This window comes from Equus asinus, chromosome 4, assembly GCF_041296235.1.
Source record: "Equus asinus isolate D_3611 breed Donkey chromosome 4, EquAss-T2T_v2, whole genome shotgun sequence".
NCBI classification, from domain to species: domain Eukaryota; kingdom Metazoa; phylum Chordata; class Mammalia; order Perissodactyla; family Equidae; genus Equus; species Equus asinus.
In genome coordinates, this window is record NC_091793.1 from 84113088 (window position 1) to 84132851 (window position 19764).

General features: G+C 36.9%; 1 protein-coding gene across 5 annotated transcripts in view; it reads right to left on the bottom strand.

The window, feature by feature from the left end:
* Nucleotides 1-19764, bottom strand: part of LRP1B (LDL receptor related protein 1B) — a 1812874-nt gene that overhangs the window by 551705 nt on the left and 1241405 nt on the right. For all 5 annotated transcript variants that reach the window (XM_044768977.2, XM_070507612.1, XM_070507613.1 and 2 more), the window contains exon 32: nt 332-481. In XM_044768977.2, the coding sequence (XP_044624912.2) occupies nt 332-481 (150 nt within the window). The remainder of the gene's footprint in view (nt 1-331; nt 482-19764) is intronic.

Here is a 19764-nt window from a genome sequence, read left to right on the forward strand (position 1 = left end):
GACTTTAATATGACAAACACACAAGGCCCTTGCACTTTAGAACACTGCAGTGGAACACAAAAAATAATCGTAAAATGCTACAAGTCACAGTAAGCCAAGAATCAATAACAGTAAAGTTAGTATTGCTAACAGCATTAAGTCCCTGATCTGAATAATCTTACAAATTTGTTTGCTAAGGTTAAAAAAAGAAAAGAAAACCTCACAGAGATGTGCAATTTGAATGTGCTTCCAGTGCTAATGGAGCCGTAACTTTTCCGAGCTTTTAATAAGTCATAATTAATCAACCCCCAATCAATATGAAGCACCCCAGCTATAGAACCATTGCACTTACCCATGATGGTGAGGGCTGTAGCTTTTGTTAATTCTTCTTTCATTGACTCTATTACTTCTAAATTACCGCCATCCAGGTTGCATCTATTTATGGTTCCGTTTCCTGAACTGATCCAATAAAGCTTGTTTTCCACATAGTCTATCGATAGACCTGTAATTAAATTATACAACTTAAACATAATGGTAGCCACTTAAATTGTAATATTCACCCAGCACTGGATTTGAGGGCACACAAATAAAGTTGCAAGTTCAGATTTTGTCTTAAAAAAAAGATCTAGCTAATAGGGAAATACACATACATTATTTTAATTCTCTGTGAAACAATATACTTTTATCAGCACTCAGTAATGTCTGTTGGTTATCACAACAATCATGTGACATTGATAGGAATGACTGTTCCATTTTATGATAAGGAAAATAATACCTAGAATAGTTAAGAAATCTACTTGAGACTCTTGCTAGTAGGAGGACATTCCAGAAATTTTTAAAAAGTGTCTGTTTCTAAATTGAGTGTCTACCCTCTTCATTACACCACCATGCCTCAGAAAGTTTTAATGTGTAATACTCATTTGGGATACTAATTTCATCAATGAAATCTATAATTCCTCCTCTACCTTCCGCAAAATTTACTTTAGGCAGTTATAGATTTAAATTGGTGGTTTTGAGTCTTTTCAAGTAAATCCAAAGGTAGAAGAATTTCAACTATTAGTAATTTCACTGATGCATGGAATTGAATTGGGCTCATTGAGGGGCTGCCATGGGGAGATAAACCAATCAACAAGTCTGTGAACCAAGCCAATGGCTTAAGACTGTTAGCCCCACATGGCAGTTTGTTACTGTAGGTTAGCTTTCTTGTATTTTATGAACAATTTCACATATTACAGTGTTTTCAAAAGTCTCAGAACACGTACATTTTGATTGCCAAGGGTTCTCAGTACACATCTACTTTACTAGCATGCTCAGGAAGCTCAGGGTCCACAGAACAGCAATAACTCAGTGGCTTCATGTTGGTTTTCTGTGACCCACAACTACTCGTAGAAAAGAACGTGTGGACATATACTGAGGCGTACAATACAATAAACTTTTTTCTGGGATCTCCTTCAGAGAACAAAACGAATAAACCACAAAAATCACTTCCTTATTTAAAAAAAAGATCTAGAGGCCAGCCTGGTGGTGAAGCAGTTAAGTTTGCGTGCTCTGCTTCAGCGGCCCAGAATTTGTGAGTTCAGTTCCCAGGCATGGACTTACACATTGCACATCAGGCCATTCTGTGGCAGCATCCTATATACAAAGTGGAGGAAGATTGGTGTGGAGGTTAGCTCAGGGCCAATCTTCCTCACACACACACACAAAAAATTTAAGGTGACAAAAGGGAAGGAAGGGAGGGAGGAAGGGGTGGCAATTGAAGAGAATCACACGAGTTCAAGTGCATTTGGAGAGAGTTAAATGTAGCCCAAATATGCTCAACTACAGGCCAGAGAGTGGAACTGATTTATCAAACCAGCTTTAATCAAGTAGAAATGATCCAACAAGTGTAAACAATACGCCAGCTAATTACTGACTTATTGGTGTATTTTGCTAGTAGAAGTCTGGAAGGTTGACAAGAAAAATCACAATGCCTAAAATTAGACATTGCAAGGATGAAGTTTTCAGACTTCTTTTGATGACCACAGTGGGTGATTGGCCTTAACTACTATGGAAAAATAATCCAAAACTACCAGAGTCATATTCTATGGCGTAATGTTCTCAGGGTGAAAGTCATTCACCATTCAATTTTTTATGAGAAAAACTTTGGTTATTCTGCAGGTACTTCCTAAGCCACCTTCATGCATGTTTTGTAGTATAAATAAATTCTGGTTTAGACCACTTAATTTCCAGAAGTGTTCTATTTTACCTTCTGCTTAGTTGACTACCTAAAGTATATAATTCCATCTCTAATTAACAATGAAGGATATCTTTACTACAGATTTACATACAAAATATAACCCTGAACTTTCTGTTGCAGAATTTTCATCAAGAATTGAATTAACAAATACATTTATGGAGAATTCCCTTTTAGAAAAGTTATCTATCCCTCTAGGTATTCTAAATTTTATCTCTCAATCAAGCCAAACCATCAGAGAGCTATCTGCATTTTTAGATCGCTGTGTTTTGCCTCTCTGAATTTCTTGCTGAATTGAGCTTTGGCATTGTGCCCTTGGTTTAAATGAAGGATGTTCTAAGAAGTAGCCATAGGAAACCCACTGTTACACTTCCCAGGATATAGTGCCTGAAAATAGTATATTACACAGTGACCTCTTTATAAAAGGACCCATGGGAGAAATTTCTTTTGGGGCTCAGTGCCAGAAAAAGCTCTATGTGGAAAATATAAAATTGTAACTAGTCATATTTTTCTCTTTGCTTTGGCTGCAAAGAAACTGAAGCATCAGATTTGTGACCCATCTCCAGCAATTGTAAAGTAATTGCATTTACACTACTAACTTTACTCTTGCCTTCAAGAGACTAATCTATTATTTTCCTTAACCTTGATTTTTACAATCAGTATTCTTGACTGGCCTTTCTTAGGGAATGCATTTTTCTGAGTTTCCTCAACCCCTTTTTTGGAAGGAGAGGGTGTATTCACACTGAATGTGCCTAACTCCAAATTAACCCACAACGTGAGAACTTTCTCATCCGTCTAACAGCCTGCAGTTTCTGGAGTCTAACGGAGGCTGTGGAAAGCAGTTATTATACAGAGCAGGGAAGGTACAGAGTTTGGGTCAAAGTTCCCCAGAGTCTACGACTCAACATCTTTGTTTCTGCACTGTGAGTGCCTAGAAGCAAGGAGCTGTGTCACTGAGCTTTTCATCTTCAGTGCCTAGCACAATGCCTAGAGCAGAGAAGAAAACCTATAAACATTGAATTAATGAATGGGTTATCTGATTAATTCCATTACAAAAATCATAAACTGTCCTCAAGGAGTTCTGCCTAGTAAAGTTGAATCATTCTCACAACAGAATTTTTTTAATATACTACTTATCCCCAGATACATGACAATACAAAGGGTAGTGATACAATAGTTCTACTTGGTATGGCTTAGATTTCTACATCAATATTAAGATTGAATAGTTTAGGATTAATAATTTTAAGATTCACAAGAAGAAAATATTTAAAGTTCCTATATTAACACATAGAACATGTGATCCGTGTCACCTAGCCACTTACACATATCTTCTCTCCTGTTAAATGCATCAGTTTTACCTCTAAATGTTCTTGAGTGTGTTTATTCCCAAGTTTATCAAATAGAATTGAAATCTTTTAAAAATCCTATTATGTAGTCAAGAAGCTGGTGACACATGTTCTAAATTCATAGATATGTTTAGAAGTATATATTTATAGTTTATTAATATAAAAGTTTTTGCATCATAAGATTTTTTTATTTTGTGACTATCATAAACTTAGGTCTTAATAACACTGAAGAATTAATTGGTATCCATTCACTGGAATAATGTCGGAATCAGATCTCAGTTGCACTAGAGATGAATCACTACGCAGGGAACTAACAGTAGTTTTGATGCAATCGAAAGTACTCAGTGATTTTGGAAAGCTAAATCAATAGCCATGAGAAAACAGATCAAATAAGAGCATGTTTATAAAACTGTCCTGGAACCTATGTAAAGAAATATAATTGTGTCTGTACTAGAAGGTCCTCAGAGTGGGTAACTGAGATTAAAATATCTTGAAAATAGCTGTGAGATCTGTCTGAAGAATACACCACTAGTAATATTGCCTCATTTCTGCAAAACTTATTTTTTAAATCTTTTGAATTTGGTTATCAAAAGAGGAAATCTAGATTCAGAAATATAATAGGTATACCAAAGGAAAAAAAGTCATATAAGTTGAAAAACCTTTATGAAAAGAAAAATCTACCATTTCTCTATCTTTCCTATTATTGTAAAAATGCAGAGTTAATCCACATGTTTCAATTCTAACGTTCTTTATTTTAAGCCAAACATTTTCCTTAATTTATTATTTCATTTGGACATTTTGATTTAACAGGCCAGCTACTTTTTAATTGAGACAATGTAATTTGCCAAAATTATATAATTGCTCTCATAATAGAAATAATCCACACATTGGTATAAGAAACAGCCACATATTTTTAATAATGATATAATCTAATTATATTTTCTGTATATCACTAAAAAAATTAAATCTGTTAAGTTTTAAGTGTTGTTACAATTAATACTGGAAAGTTTATTTGTCTCATTTCATTTCTTTTTAAATGACAAAAGTAAATCAATGTATTATACAATATAGAATTAAAACAAAAATGCAAATATATAGAAAAAATGAATTTTAAAAATTAAGACTTTCTAGAGATACTACTTTCCTAGTATTTTTCCATTACTTATAAAATTTCATTTCAAAGTTTTTCCTGGCTGTGCATTATAATTATCTGGAAAGCTTTTAAAAATACTGATCCCTGGGTCCCACTTCCAGAAATTCCAATTTAATTGGGTTGAGTCGGTCCCAAACATTGGTATTTTTTAAAAAAATCTCTCCAGGTGATTTTAGAATATAAAATTTAAGAAATTCCTTTTAATCATTGCATATTTTTATAATCTTTCAAATTTGAATTTTTAATAGGTTTAACCAGACCTTTTAAATTTCGCTGGAAAGTGTGAGATCTTTGGAGACAGGGGAACATTAAGATGTAGACGGAGAGGAAGACATACCTTGGATATTAAAATGTAGATGATTTACTTCGAGGCCTCTCGATAGGCATAACAAATAACATTGAAATCCTCTAAATATTCTCTTTGTAGAGTTCACTTCAGACAATAGAAAACAACCCCTTCTGCTTCTAGATCGTGAAAGTTGTAGAAACTGGCTATCGAAAACACACTTAGAAAAACGGGGACATTATAATGTCCTGGATACCCCAAAATGCAGACCTTTTCAGAGTTACCAGAAAAGGCATGATTATTTCTGGGGCAAAACTGTTTCTGAAACATTGAACTTTTAGCTCCTAAGGAGCATAGTTATGCCACTGGGAAGTAGAGTGAGGTTAACTTCCTGTTCATTATTTAGGTTATCTCAAGAAATGCTTTATCCCTCCTGGGAATACTCAGATTTTTTTCTCAGTTAAAGCATAAATACGCTGAGGAAACTCAAGAACTTCTCCTGCTCCATTTGTGGCTTCTCTCTGAAGGGAACAAAAATATAAGGTGTCATTCTTCAATAATTTGTCTACCTGCCTCTGGATTCATCCATCAGAAGGCTAAGCAGGCTTCGCCTGGCTGCACTCTCACGTCACCATTGTGAGGTTGTAATAATAAGAACAATTGCCTTATATAATAGTGTCTGGCATATAGAAAGTGCTCAATAAATGTTAGCTATTTATTAGTAGTATAGGTTTTTATATTTTCCTTTCCAGATAAAATCTTATTGTAAAATTCACAACCATCTCTCTGGTAACCCATACAACTGATAATTTTGAGATAATAATGAGAAATACTCAGATTGCATACTTCACTCATAACCACAATAGTCTTTCAATTATCCAGACATATCAAAATGAGAAACTTTTTTGTTCTGTGAAAGCCAATGAAAAACACACTTCAGTGTGGGAGAAAATATTTGCAATCCACATAACCCACAAAAGCGTAGTACCAAGAAAAGAACTCTCAAAACTCAACAGTTAAAACAAAATTCATTTAGAAAATGGGCAACAGAAATGAATAGACATCTCACAGAAGACATATAGATGGCAAATAAGCACACGAAAAAATGTTCAACATCATAGGAAATGCAAATTAAAATGAGAATGAGATATCACCACACATATATAAGAATGGCTAAAATAAAAATAGTGACAACACTAAATGCTGACAAGGATGCAAAGAAAAACTGGATCACTGATACATTGCTGTTAGGACTGTAAAACAACACAGCCACTCTGGAAAACAGCTTGGTAGTTTCTTATAAAACTAAACAGACTATTACCATAGGCAATTGCACTCGTGAGCATTTACCCCAGAGAAATGAAAACTTATGTCCACACAAAAACTTGTACACCAATGTTTATAGCAGCTTTTTTTTGATGACTCTACAAGGATTTATGCTGAGGGGAAAAAAGCCAATCCAAAAGCTTATATACTGTATGACTCTATTTATACAACATTTTAAAGTGATAAAATTTTATAAATGGAAGAGAGACAGTATGGGGAGAAAAGGAGGAGGGGAAAAGAAACCTTTTGCAAGGTTTCTTTTGCAAATATGTCTCAATCTTCAGAGGGATTAATGGAAAGGACTCTGACACTTAACTCTGGAACACAGTTTTCTGATAAACTTTCAGATCATAGAACTGAACTCTGGGTAAGAAATTACAGAAATCTAATGGAGAAACTGATGACCTCATAAAACTGCTAACAGAAGATTAAGATCAAGAACCGGTTATACAGGACTGAATGAACTGAGGATGATTATAATTTTTTTACGACTTTTGTTTGAAATATTGTTTTTGATGTGTTGTTTTGTTTTCTCAGATTTAAGGAAATCTTTTCTCTTGTGCTAACTATGACTTAGCAATTTGGTGAAATTATACCTTTGTGAGCAAAGCTGAAACATTTATCTTTTTCTCCCTACCTGATCCCTCCAGAATTTGGAAACTCTTTGTGAGTATGGTTATTTCATGGCAATATAGTTATTTGCATAAGTTCAATAAGAATCTGTTCTCCTTATAACAGGACACAATTGGAAACATTTGTTATATTACCCAGGCTTTGACTGGAATGTCATATTTGAGAGAAACATACAGACTCGGATATGACAATACTGCCTTTGAGGAATAAGGTTCACTTTGTGTAAACAAGCCACTTGGAAATAAGGGCCTGGTACCCTGCTTTACAGAGAGAGATTCCAGCAATCTTACCTGGTAAGTAAGGAAGCTTGCTTATCTGGCAGATGTAAGGAACCTCGGAATATTTTGGGGGACCTCAAGAAGAGAGGAATCCACCCAAATCTGTAGGTACTGCAGGCAAAATCTGACGGCAAGTCCTTGGCTTGGCTTTTCTGGCCTCGAGAGACCTTTAAAGTTCAATCTGAGATTCCTCATAAAAGAATTCCAGCAAAGCAGATTTAAGAGCCTATATGATCAATTGCTATTCTTGCTGCACTTATGTTAATAATTGGGCCAAGTTTCTTGAAACTAAACTTATTTTGCAAACCAATTAGTCTTAATTTGGCTATCTTTGGTAAAAATGAGGGTGATTTTAGAGAGAAGAACTATGTTTCAGTGAAAAACTATAATACATATTTGTGGATGTTGGATCCTAGTTTTGTTAATTGTCTTTGAGGTTTTTTTTCTACCTGTGAACTGGACTGGATCCTGAATTCTTCTACTGAAATATCTGGTTACAAATCTCCAAACTAATGTTTTCAATTTTTTTTTACCTCATTTTCATTTGGAATCATTGAGAATTGAACCTGCTCTTTTTCCTGAAGCCTTGCTAACTAAAGCTGAATGACTTGATAGAAACTTGAGAGATTCCTGTCTTTTGCTTTGTAAGCTGTAAGCCACTCAGAAAGATACCTGAATGCCGATGACATCACCAGAGACGTTTCAAGCTGCTAAAGATGCTTTGACTCTAACATCTAGAAGTCTTCTTGACTGGCTGCCTCCTGGACTCAGGAACTAGTTTATAATTTGCTCCAACCATTAACCTTGTTTTTCTTTTATTTCCATAGAAATACTTATTAAATACCTGATTGCTTGCTTCCAAAATATAGGCTTAACTTTGGGAGCACACCTGCATCGCCGCCTTCTAAAATGGCTTTAACTGGACTGATCTATTACCAGGACTCAGAAATGTGTTCAGTGAGATGAAACAATCTACCACTCAGCTTCTGGATTGTGAAACTTTAAAAAGTTTCAAAGGCGGGACTGTGGGGACCTGGAATTGGCCACCCCAAGATATGTCTCTTTGGCATCAGGATTATTTGAGGCTGATTGCTTTTGATAAACTGGGACAGGGAAGGAGGCTCTGAGGAATCGAACTTGCCCTTTGTTAGGACACTTACATTTGTAAGGTAAATCTCTATCTGTAAAAGGTGCCTCCCTCTCTGTACCAGAAAGAGGAAAGGAGATGACCTTCTCTCTAAAAACTCTTAATCAATACCAAAGGCAAGGACTTAAATCTGCATTTTATTGTGCTAGTCTGGTAACCTCCTGTAACTGACTTCCCTCCCCCTCCCAACTTTGGCATTTCTTTAAGGATTAAGCATCTTTCTTTAGGCTAGGAACTGATTGCTGCGCTCACCTGTAACCGCCCAGCTCCAGACAATCGACTTGCCTCCGGCTACGCCCTCTGAGACAGCAGACCACTACCTGCTGTGTCCATCAAGCGCTGTGCCCACAGGGCAATCTTGTGACTATTGTGGGAGGGACATTTCAATCACATGTGAAACACCCTGTTTGGGGCTATATAACCACTCTGTGCACCCCACTTCTTCGGTGCCCTTTCTTCCTTTGGGAAGAAAGGGCCCGGGCCATGGTTCCTCATAAAGCTTTGTTTAATTTTCTCTTGCTATTCTGTCTCATGTGAATTTAATTTGTTCTCCGGCCAGATGAACCCCCATTTGGGGAGAGGAAATGTCCTCCTCCCCTACACTATATAAGCCCAAGTTCTAACCACTCCTTTGAGTTACTCATCAATCAGTTTCTCCCATGTGTATGTGTGCTACCCGTGTTAATAAATGCCATTTTTCTCTTGTTAATCTGTCTTTTGTCAGTCTAATTTCCAGGGTTCCAGACAGAGAACCTAGGAATATAGAGGAAAAAGGTTTTTTTCCTCCTCTGCAAGTATCTATACTGCCCTTATCTTAACTTGATCTAAACTTTTCCTTGGAATCATCTTTCTCAGTTCACTCAGCTTTTAGAAGTCATTAATGTACAGAGTTACAGAGCTAAGTTAATTAACTCAGTTCCTTGTTGCTTATCGTATCAAGCTAAGATTCAGCCTCTCTTCCATCCTCCCTCACACAAATCCTTGAACCTGGGCAATTTGTCCTATATTTCAAGCTCTTTATGATCAGCAAAAATTATGTGCCTTGTGAAAATAACAAATGCAAAAATGAAGGAAAGAACAGAACCAGTGACAGGTTATTTCTTGAGAAGTGTTTTGGTCTAAAAAATCATTTTGAAGCTTTAATAGCTGTAGTTTCATAATTTGCCAAAACTATACTGAATAGCTTGATAGGTGAAATAGAACAAAATGTTTTTAAGAGAACTAGATTGTGTCATTTGAACATTTTTAAATTATAGTTCCTATCAGTATAACACCAAATGTTCTCGTTAGAGTTCTTTTTTCTAGTCACACAGAAAAATTTAGAGTTTCCTAGATATATCCACTCTTTTGTGCCTATTATGCCTGTTTATCCTTTCTAGTAAGAATAAGCCCCTTTATCTATCACTTCCTTAAAAAGTGTGTTTATCCTTCAAGATCTGGTTGAAATTTCAAAATATCACCCATTTGGTTACAACTCTTCCCTCTATGTTTCTTCCCCACAAAGAATTAGTTGCTTGCTCTATGCTTACAGTATCTAGTTATATTAACCTTCTGGTGCCTGGAAGATAGTACTCAAGAACAACATTAAGTGTTTTTGTTTTGTTTAACTCTACTAAAGATCTCATCAAATGGTTTGTAGTTATCCAGGTCTTTTTCCTTTGTTGCACTTTGAGCTTCTTGATAATGAGTCACAGATTTCACTTTCAGGGTCTGGTACCTAGTGATGCGGGATCGGTGAGCCGAGGAGTCGAAAGAAAGATTTCTTAGACTCTCAAGATCTGGCAGTAGTGCTCTTTTATTTAGAGAATAGTGTGGAATAGCATGGGGACAGGACCCATGGGCAGTCAGAGCTTCTGCTGCCGCCACTTCTGCTGCCCCCGCTGGCATGGGGACAGGGCCCATGGGCAGGCAGAGCTGGTGCGTGGGGACAGGACCCACGGGCAGTCAGAGCTCCTGCTGCTGCCGCTTCTGCTACCCCCGCTGGCATGGGGACAGGGCCCATGGGCAGGCAGAGCAGCTGCTGCTGCCCCCACTGGCATGGGGACAGGACCCATGGGCAGGCAGAGCTGGTGCGTGGGGACAGGACCCATGGGCGGTCAGAGCTCCTGCTGCTGCCACTTCTGCTGCCCCCGCTGGCATGGGGACAGGGCCCATGGGCAGGCAGAGCTGGTGCGTGGGGACAGGACCCATGGACGGTCAGAGCTCCTGCTGCTGCCACTTCTGCTGCCCCCGCTGGCATGGGGACAGGGCCCATGGGCAGGCAGAGCAGCTGCTGCTGCCCCCACTGGCATGGGGACAGGACCCATGGGCAGGCAGAGCTGGTGCGTGGGGACAGGACCCACGGGTGGTCAGAGCTCCTGCTGCTGCCCTGAGTTGAGGGTTAGGGCTAATTTTATAAGGCATGGGTACGTGACTTATTTTTACTGGAGAAACGAAAAGATGATGTAAAACGTCATTAAATGATTTCAGTGCAGATGGGGTCTGGTTATTGTGCGGTCATATAACTTTAGATACGAATCTGGCCATATAGATCGGCATGTAGGTGAGGATGCCCTGGGCTTCTCTCCCTGGGGCAGTCCTAAATCATACCATAAAAAAAGTCCACTGGGTCGTATAATTTGGCATGTAGGCCAGGTCACCTTGGGCCTCTCTAGCTGGGGCAGCCTTAATCCACATCACCTAGTTTACACCTCATAGCATTTTTTTTAGTGATAGCATTTGAAAGACCAAGTAAATGAATGATCAGATGAAACAGTGTAATAAACTGCAATTATCTGTGTGTATATGCATGTATAATTTTAATATTAGTTTGTTGGTTCCTCTGGCCATTTTTGTAATCTATTCTTAACATTTCTTTTGGTGTGCACAACTTTACCTCTTGATTGTGCTTCATACATAATAAAAGTGACTGTGCTGAGTAATAAGTATATATAAATAATATAACTGCATTATGTAGAGCAAGGACACATATCTAGGAATTTGTTTTAATCTTATTTTTCAAAAATGAGGTCCCTTGAATTCTTTTGATCTAGTAAAATGTACTTATGAATGTTATCCATGAATAGATTTCAAAATTCGCATTATATAGCATATGGGTTGGAATGATTAAATATTAAGAAAAATGCTTCATAGGTTTCGAGAAAGTATACTTGAAGGTTGAGTAAACAAATGACTTTTGCTTAGGATTACATTAAAAATAAAGGGAAAACATCAAGGAAATAAAATATATAGTACCCAAGATTCTTAGGAATAAGCCATGAAGGGTAATGCTGATTGACAAGCAAGTTGCTTTATTTGAGGCTTAAGGGATAAAATTCTTAATATGTAAACATTTTAAACGTGGAAATGGCTTTAAGTAGTAAATTAAAATCCTCTGTTATGCAAAATACTCTAAGCACTTCATATATCCAAAACTGAGCAATAAATCTTGAGAATATTTAGTTCAACAATGAATAACTGGGATGTTGATTTGTATTTAAGAGAAACAAAGTTATTCAGCCCAAACTGTCTGAAGGCTGCAATCACTTAGTCTTCAGTGATACACACTCATAAAATGCCAGGTTGGGTGTTTTGATAAGATTATGATGCACTTCTATTTCAACCATATCACACATATGCATTTAACAGCAAACAAGCAAGGGAAATCCAGTGAATTACAATATAAAAACAATTCCATAAACTAGAAAGCTTAGTATATCAGTGACATTGCTGTTTAAAACTAGCATTTAAAGATTCAGAAATAATTAATTATAAGGCACAATTGGCACAGGGGTGAAATTGATTCTTGTATACTGCTGGCTGCTTAGAAAAGCTGACTGCTGTGTCCTAATTGAGCCCAAATTTCTCAGCAGTATCCAAGCCCTGGATTTTTCTTTCCCACTTTCCGTGCTTGAAAGAATACCAGTTTTATTCCCTGAGCTTTGCTTGAGACCAGGAAATTACCGTATGAAATCAGCCTCTCAGGATGTAGCATAGTGGTTAAGATTTAATGTGACTCTGGAAGCGGATAAACCTGCATTTGAATCCCAGCTCTACCATTCATCACAGGCAACTGACTTCTTTCAATAAACCTAAGTTTCTGAATCTAAAAGGAAGGACAAGGAAGCCTTCCAGAAATGATTACTGTGCGATGACTAATGCAAAGCATTTTGCAAGTGCTTGACATATTCTAAATGCTTAAAAAGTAGTTACTATAATTAGATTATTTTTGTTGCCAAAGTGATGATTGTTCTACTGTATCATACATCCCAGGATAACTCCATGCAAACACAAAGATATGGAGAGAATAAAGGTACCGTAAAGGGTGAAAGATAATGATTGTTAGAAGTTGATACTTCCTCAGCCTCACCAGACAGAATATTGTGATTTCTCCTAATCTGGGAAAAAATAATTTATAATCTGACAAACAATATGCATGAGGAGAAAATGAATTGAACAGTGGTTCCTCCTTTCTAGTCTCCTAATTTTCTTCATGGAAATTGTTGGGGGAAGGCAGTGGGGAGGCAGTTTAAGCCAGAGATAGCCAGACAGACTCATCATGAAGTAATAATTACAGCAATTGCCTGCAGTGCAAAATACTAGTGAAATTTAATGAGGAAATAACACAGCAATAAATATTTCTATGTATGTAAGTATTTCTTGGCTATAGCCGTCATGTATACTAAAAAAAACATGTTTGCATTTACTTTTTTCATACCTTCATATGTCCATTCACAGTACTGGAAAATTCCATTTTAGAAATCATCTCAGGGGAATAGTTCTAAGTGAGTCTTGTAAAGTGGGATTACAACAGTATGAATTCTTGAGAGCATTTCAAAGATTCTTCTGTATCAAATATTTCCTTATGAGATTTAACCTTGATACTATGCTAAATAGCAGTCTAAATTTATATAGAAAGCCAAAAAAATATTTTGTCCACTCATTTGCCTCACAGCTCTAAACTGTCCTTTTAGAGGGAAAAAAATAACAGCAAAAATAAAAAAAATTTAAAAAAAGAAAACACAAAATACAATCTTGAATATATTTTAAGAAAATGGTTCAAGTACCCACAGTGAAAACACTGTAACTTAGAAAAAGAATGGATCAGTGTTGAATGCCCAGAAATAAAACCACACATGTATGGACAGTTAATCTTTGACAAAGGAGCCAAGAACATACAATGGGGAAAGGAAAGTCTCTTCAATAAATTGTGTTGGGAAAATTGCACAGCCTCACGCAAAAGAATGAAAGTAGACCATTATCTTGCACCATACACAAAAATTAACTCTAAATAGATTAAAGATTTGAATGTAAGAACTGAAACTATAAAATCCCTAGAAGAAAATAGGCAGTACACTCTTTGACATCAGTGTTAACCACATTTTTTCGAATACCATGTCTACTAGGGTAAGGGAAACAAAAGAAAAAGTTAACAAATGGGACTACATTAGACTAAGAAGCTTCTGCAAAGCAAAGGAAATCATGAAGAAAATGGAAAGACAACCCACTAACTGGGAGAAAATATTTGCAAATCATTTATCAGGCAAGAGGTTGATCTCCAAAGTATATAAAGAACTCACACAACTCAACAACAACAAAAAAACAAACAATCCGATCAAAAAATGGGCAGAGGATATGAACAGACATTTTTCCAAGGAAGATATGCAGACGGCCAACAGACACATGAAAAGATGCTCAACATCCCTAATTATTAGGGAAATGCAAATCAAAACTACAATGAGGGGCTGGCCCAGTGGTGCAGTGGTTAAGTGCACACGTTGCACTTTGGCGGCCCGGGGTTCACCAGTTTGGATCCCAGGCGTGGACATGGCACGTCTTGGCAAACCATGCTATAGTACACGTCCCATATATAAAGTAGAGGAAGATGGGCACAGATTTTAGCTCAGGGTCAGTCTTCCTCAGCAAAAAGAGGAGGATTGGCAGCAGATGTTAGCTCAGGGCTGATCTTCCCCACCCCCCAAAAAAACTACAATGAGATATCACCTTACACCAGTCAGAATGTTATAATTACCAAGATGAAAAAACAACAAATAGTGGAGAGGATATGGCAAAAATGGAACACTCATACACTGCTGGTGGGAATATAAACTGGTGCAGCCACTACGGAAAACAGTATGGAGATTCCTCAAAAAAACTAAAAATAGAAACGCCATATGACCCAGCTATCCCACTACTGAGTATCTACCCAAACAACTTGAAATCAACAATCCAAAGTAACATATGCACCCCTATGTTCATTGTAGCACTATTTACAATAGCCAAAATGTGGAAACAATCCAAGTACCCATTGTTTGATGATTGGATAAAGAAGATGTGGTATATATGTACAATGGAATACTACTCAGCCATAAAAAAGACAAAATCATCCCATTTGCAAAAACATGAATGGATCTGGAGGGTATTATGCTAAGTGAAATAAGCCAGACTGAGAAAGCAAGCACCATATGATTTCACTCATATGTGGAATATAAACAAACACATGTACAAAGAAAACAGTTCAGTGGTTACCAGGGGAAGAGGGGTGGGAGTGAGCACAGGGGATGAAGGGGAGCACTCACGTGATGACAGACAAGAAATATGTACAACTGAAATTTCACAATGATGTAAACTATTATGAACTCACTAAAAAAAAAATAGTTACCATGCAACATAATTTTTATTTTAATCAGTGCCTATAAAACTCTTGAAACCAGCAGCATCCTAACTGGCCCCCATCTCTCACAAAAAAAGACAAGACTTTCCTGCTATAAACTTATTCACTGTAATATTTTTTATAGTTAATTTACAGATAAGAGTCTCTATCTTATTAAGGTAGATAGAAAATTACAATTAACAGGGTCAGAATGAATGAGGGGTTACTATAAAAGAATTCGGTTTTATCTTTATACCCTGTGCTCAGAGGACTTGTCAGTAAGTAAATAGTTTGGCCAATTCTATTTTGCTTGTTCTTTCTTTTTATGAGAAATCTCTTGGTATGAATGAGAGCCAAATGGCCATGGGGTTAGACAGGGGAGAGAGGAGATATAGCAAGAGGAACACGGGGAAAAGCCACTTTAGAAATCAAGTTATTTCCAACGTTTCCTTCTAGTTAGTCATGCATTTATTTATACGCAACCCACTTAACATAGTTTTTGCACTCTATACTTTGAGAAAATGATGGAATAAATAAATATAAACATGAGAGTACTTTGTTTCCTACTCATCAGATACAATGAATGGAATACAACATGAATCTATACCCAGATGACTGAGTATGCACTTCTTTCACAAAGTAATCTTACTCAAGATAGATAAATAAACCTTAGGTTTATGCAATCCTATAAGAGCCTCTTGCTACTGGATAGGAAACAGTATTCACTTCATTCAACAAATAAGATCTACTTATGTGCCAACATTGAGCTATGGGCTGAGGACATGATGGTAAATACAACAGATACGGTCCCTAGCTTTGAAGAGTTTCCTTTCTAGTTGGTAAGCAGTAGTTAATGAAATGTCCAAAAACAAAATGGAAAATTAAAATAACACCAAGAGCTGAAAGGTGAAACAATGGTGCTGAAAGTGTCTGTTTTAAGAGACCTCATCCTAGTTGAGGAGGTCAGGGAAAGCTTCTTTGAAGAAGTAATACTTGAGTTGAAACTGGCAGGTAGGTCAGAAACTAAGAGAGGATGGGAGACATTTCTGGGCAAAGGAACGTCTTGTTAAAACATGGTATTAGGGGAAGGAGCTTGACAAGTTGAGAGAATCAAAGAAGGGAAATATAGGTGGAGAGGATAAGTTTTAGTCACACTGCAATTCCTTTTGGATTGTAAACTCCATGAAGAAAGGGTCCATATCTCTCTTATGTACCTGTATCCCAGTAACTAGGGGATTATAGGAACTCCTTCTTTCCTTTTTCTTCAAGATTCTCACATACATCAACCAACACATGGATTCTTACCACAAGTTTCTGATTCTCTTTCCCACTGTTATGTAAACACTGCAAAGCAAGTATTACGTAAAAATTCACCTTGGTGTCATCCACAGTGCTTAAACTACCACATTAACAGTAGCCACTTAACGCATGGATTTGGATTTAAGAAAGAAGGGTTGATTGTGGATTTGTTTGTTTTCCTTCCTTTTGTTTCTTTTAAACAAAAATGTTTGTATGTAGTTATTTCTGTGACCATTACAAGACATTCTCAAGCATTGTTTCTTTTTCTCCTCCTAGGTTAAAAAGAACACATATCATAGTTTATACGACAATCTATACCAAGTTAACATGATAAATTCAGACCAAAAATCTTTTGCCCAGCCTCTATTAAGAAAGCTTGCCTATTAAATGCCAGCTAACTTTTCATTCACTTACCATTTCTATTTAATAGAGCTTTTACTTAGATTTTACATAAATAATGATGGAAATCTATGTTTAGATCAACATACACACAATTACCACACTAGCAAGTATATACATCAGTGAATAAAACACAGGAAAGTTCATGTTCAAAACTTGTGATATTAGTTTTCTGTGTGAACACGGCTAGGCTATAGTCCCCAATTATTCAATTAAACACTAACTTGCATGTTACTGTGAAGATATTTTGTAGATGAGATTACCATCTACAATCAAGTGACTTTAAGTAAAGGGGATTATGCTAAAAAATCTGGGTGGGTCTGATCCAATCAGTTGAAAGGCCTTAGGAACAGAACTGAGGTTTCTCTGAAGAAGAAATTCTGCCTGTGGTCTATAGCTTAAGCTTCTGCTTGAGAGTTTCCAGACTACCTGAAGATTTCAGATTTGCCTAGCCAGCTCCCACAAGGTCAAAAGCCAAATCCTTGCAATAAATCTCTTTTTATATATTTATATCTATCTATTTATTATGTATGTATTTATCTATCTATCCATTCACAAACACTACTGGTTCTGTTTCTCTCATGGAACCTTGATGAATACACAACGTCTCCTATCTCCTATTGTAGATCATTTTTTAGAGTCAGCTGGTGAAGAATACAGTAGTGTACAAATTTCTTTACACAGGATTTTCAATGCATTTTAAATGAGCAAAACCCCCCAAAAGGATCCATGAAATAAAGGCTTAATTTTACAGATGAGAATCAAAACCAAAGACACAGTTTATTGTCTACATTAACATGACTTTACTATTCTACCGTCCTCAGTGTCATAACTTAACTATTCTAAGGAACCCTTGTTTAGGAAGATGAGTTGTAGATAACATTATTGTCCATTTCAGGAACTTCCTGAATAAGCCATCAACTCTTCGGCAAAAAAAAGCACCAAATGACAGTTTACGCCTCAAGACGCTTTGAACTACCTTCCCTCAAAATCTTCTTTCTGTACCCACCAATCTAAAATTATTATATAGTGATCCTTACTCAATCCTAACCAAGACTCCTATTGAAACACTTGCCTTAAAATGGACTTAAAAATCTCAGTTAGTATTTCAACTTTGCCCTGCCTCCTCTAAGACACTACTAAGACACTGACGAATTAATGCTGTCTTAGTGTGGTAAGCAAGAAACTCCAGCTTTGTCTAAACAGCAGGCCATTTCGGCAATACTTTGAGGAGCCAGCATTTAACACAGAGGAGAAAAGAAAATAATAAACATTGATGTGTTGAGTACCCAGAATTGAACATTATCAACATTTTATTGTATTTAATTTGAATCTTTTTATGAAATATGAGACTAATTTTACTAATACAGTAAAATCCCTTTTGATAAAGATGAAATTTTCTTTTTGAATGTCATTACTGGTCCCTCCCAGAGATAACTGCTATTATACAATTAGTGTGCATATTTTCAGTTTACTTTTTTCCATAGTTTTATATATATGTGCATCTAGGAGAAATATATATTAATTTTGGGTGTTCCGTTTTGAAATTATGTAAATGGTATCATACCATGTCATTCTGCTAATTACTTTTCTCACTCAATGCTTTTGAGATCTATTTATGTCTTTATGTTTGCATATAAACATAAACACATCTGTACGTATATCCAGTATTTCAGCACATAAGTATGTTGCATTTACTTTCTCATTCCTCTTTTGATGAAGATCTATGCTCTTTCCAAATTCTTTTAGTATTATAAACAGTGATTCACTGAACATCCTTGTATTTGTTTCTATCAGCATATATATAGATAGATAGATATAAAGAATTCCCTAAGGTATATACGTAAGTGTGGAGTTGCTGGAACATGAGATATTGCAATGAGCCTTTAATTCTAAAAGTAACCCCAAAAAGTAGATACAATTGATGAGGATTATTTTAGGCTGGTTACATTTAAAACTGCAGATGAGAAGGGGGCTAGTTACCTTTAATAAAAGCAACTCTCAAGAGTGGAGTTTGCTTGCCCTTTGTTGGGAAACATTTACATTTGTAAGGGAAATCTCCATCTGTAAAGATGTTTCCCTCTTTGCACCAGGAGGAAGCGGGATGACCTTATCTCTGGAAACTCTTAATGGGGAAGGCAAGAACTTAAGTTGATTTCTGTCTGGCAACCTCATGTAACTGACTCCCCCCCAACATTCTCCTTTGTCTTTAGCTGAAGATAATATTTAAGCGGTGACTTCTGCCATTTACTCAATCCGGTTTGATTCTTGTCTAAAAGTTATAGGACCACCCAATAACCAGACCCTATAGGCACTGATACCATTTTAACAACTCTTTTTACATATTCTTTCCTTTGTCTTGTAAAGAGATAACTCACATACCTATGCCTTAAATTTAGCCTTACTCTCCACCCACGTTTGCTGCTGCAGCAGCAGCGGGGGCAGGCAGCACCTGCCCCTGCCCGTGGGTCCTGTCCCCACGTAGCAGCTCTGACTGCCCATGGGTCCTGTCCCCATGCCAGCAGCAGCAGCAGCAGTGGTGGCAGCAGCAGCTCCTCCTGCCCGTGGGTCCTGTCAGCATGCAGCAGCAGCTCTGACTGCCCATGGCTACTGTCCCCATGTTATTCCACACTATTCTCTAAATAAAAGACCACTACTGCCAGATCTTGAGAGTCCAAGAAATCTTTCTTTCGAATCCTCGGCTCACCAACCCCGCATCACAATTATCTCCATCTTACTGGTAATGAAACTGAGTCTTAGAAAGGGTAAGAGATGAGTTTAAAGTCACAGAGTTAATAAGTATCAAAGAAGAGATTCAAATCCAAATTTGTTTGGTTTTTAAACCAACTTTTTTCCCAACCACGTTGTCCCCTAAACACAGCAAAAGGAATGTTTTATGTGAACGTGAAAGTTCCTACAAGCTGTCCCTAGCTTCCAGGTTCCTGAAGTTCATTCTTCTTCTTATACTTTACACTTTGAACAATTTAATTTACTTAATTTGGAGTGGCAGTTAAGGATAGTGAATGTTATCAAAGTAGATGTTAGTGACCTTCC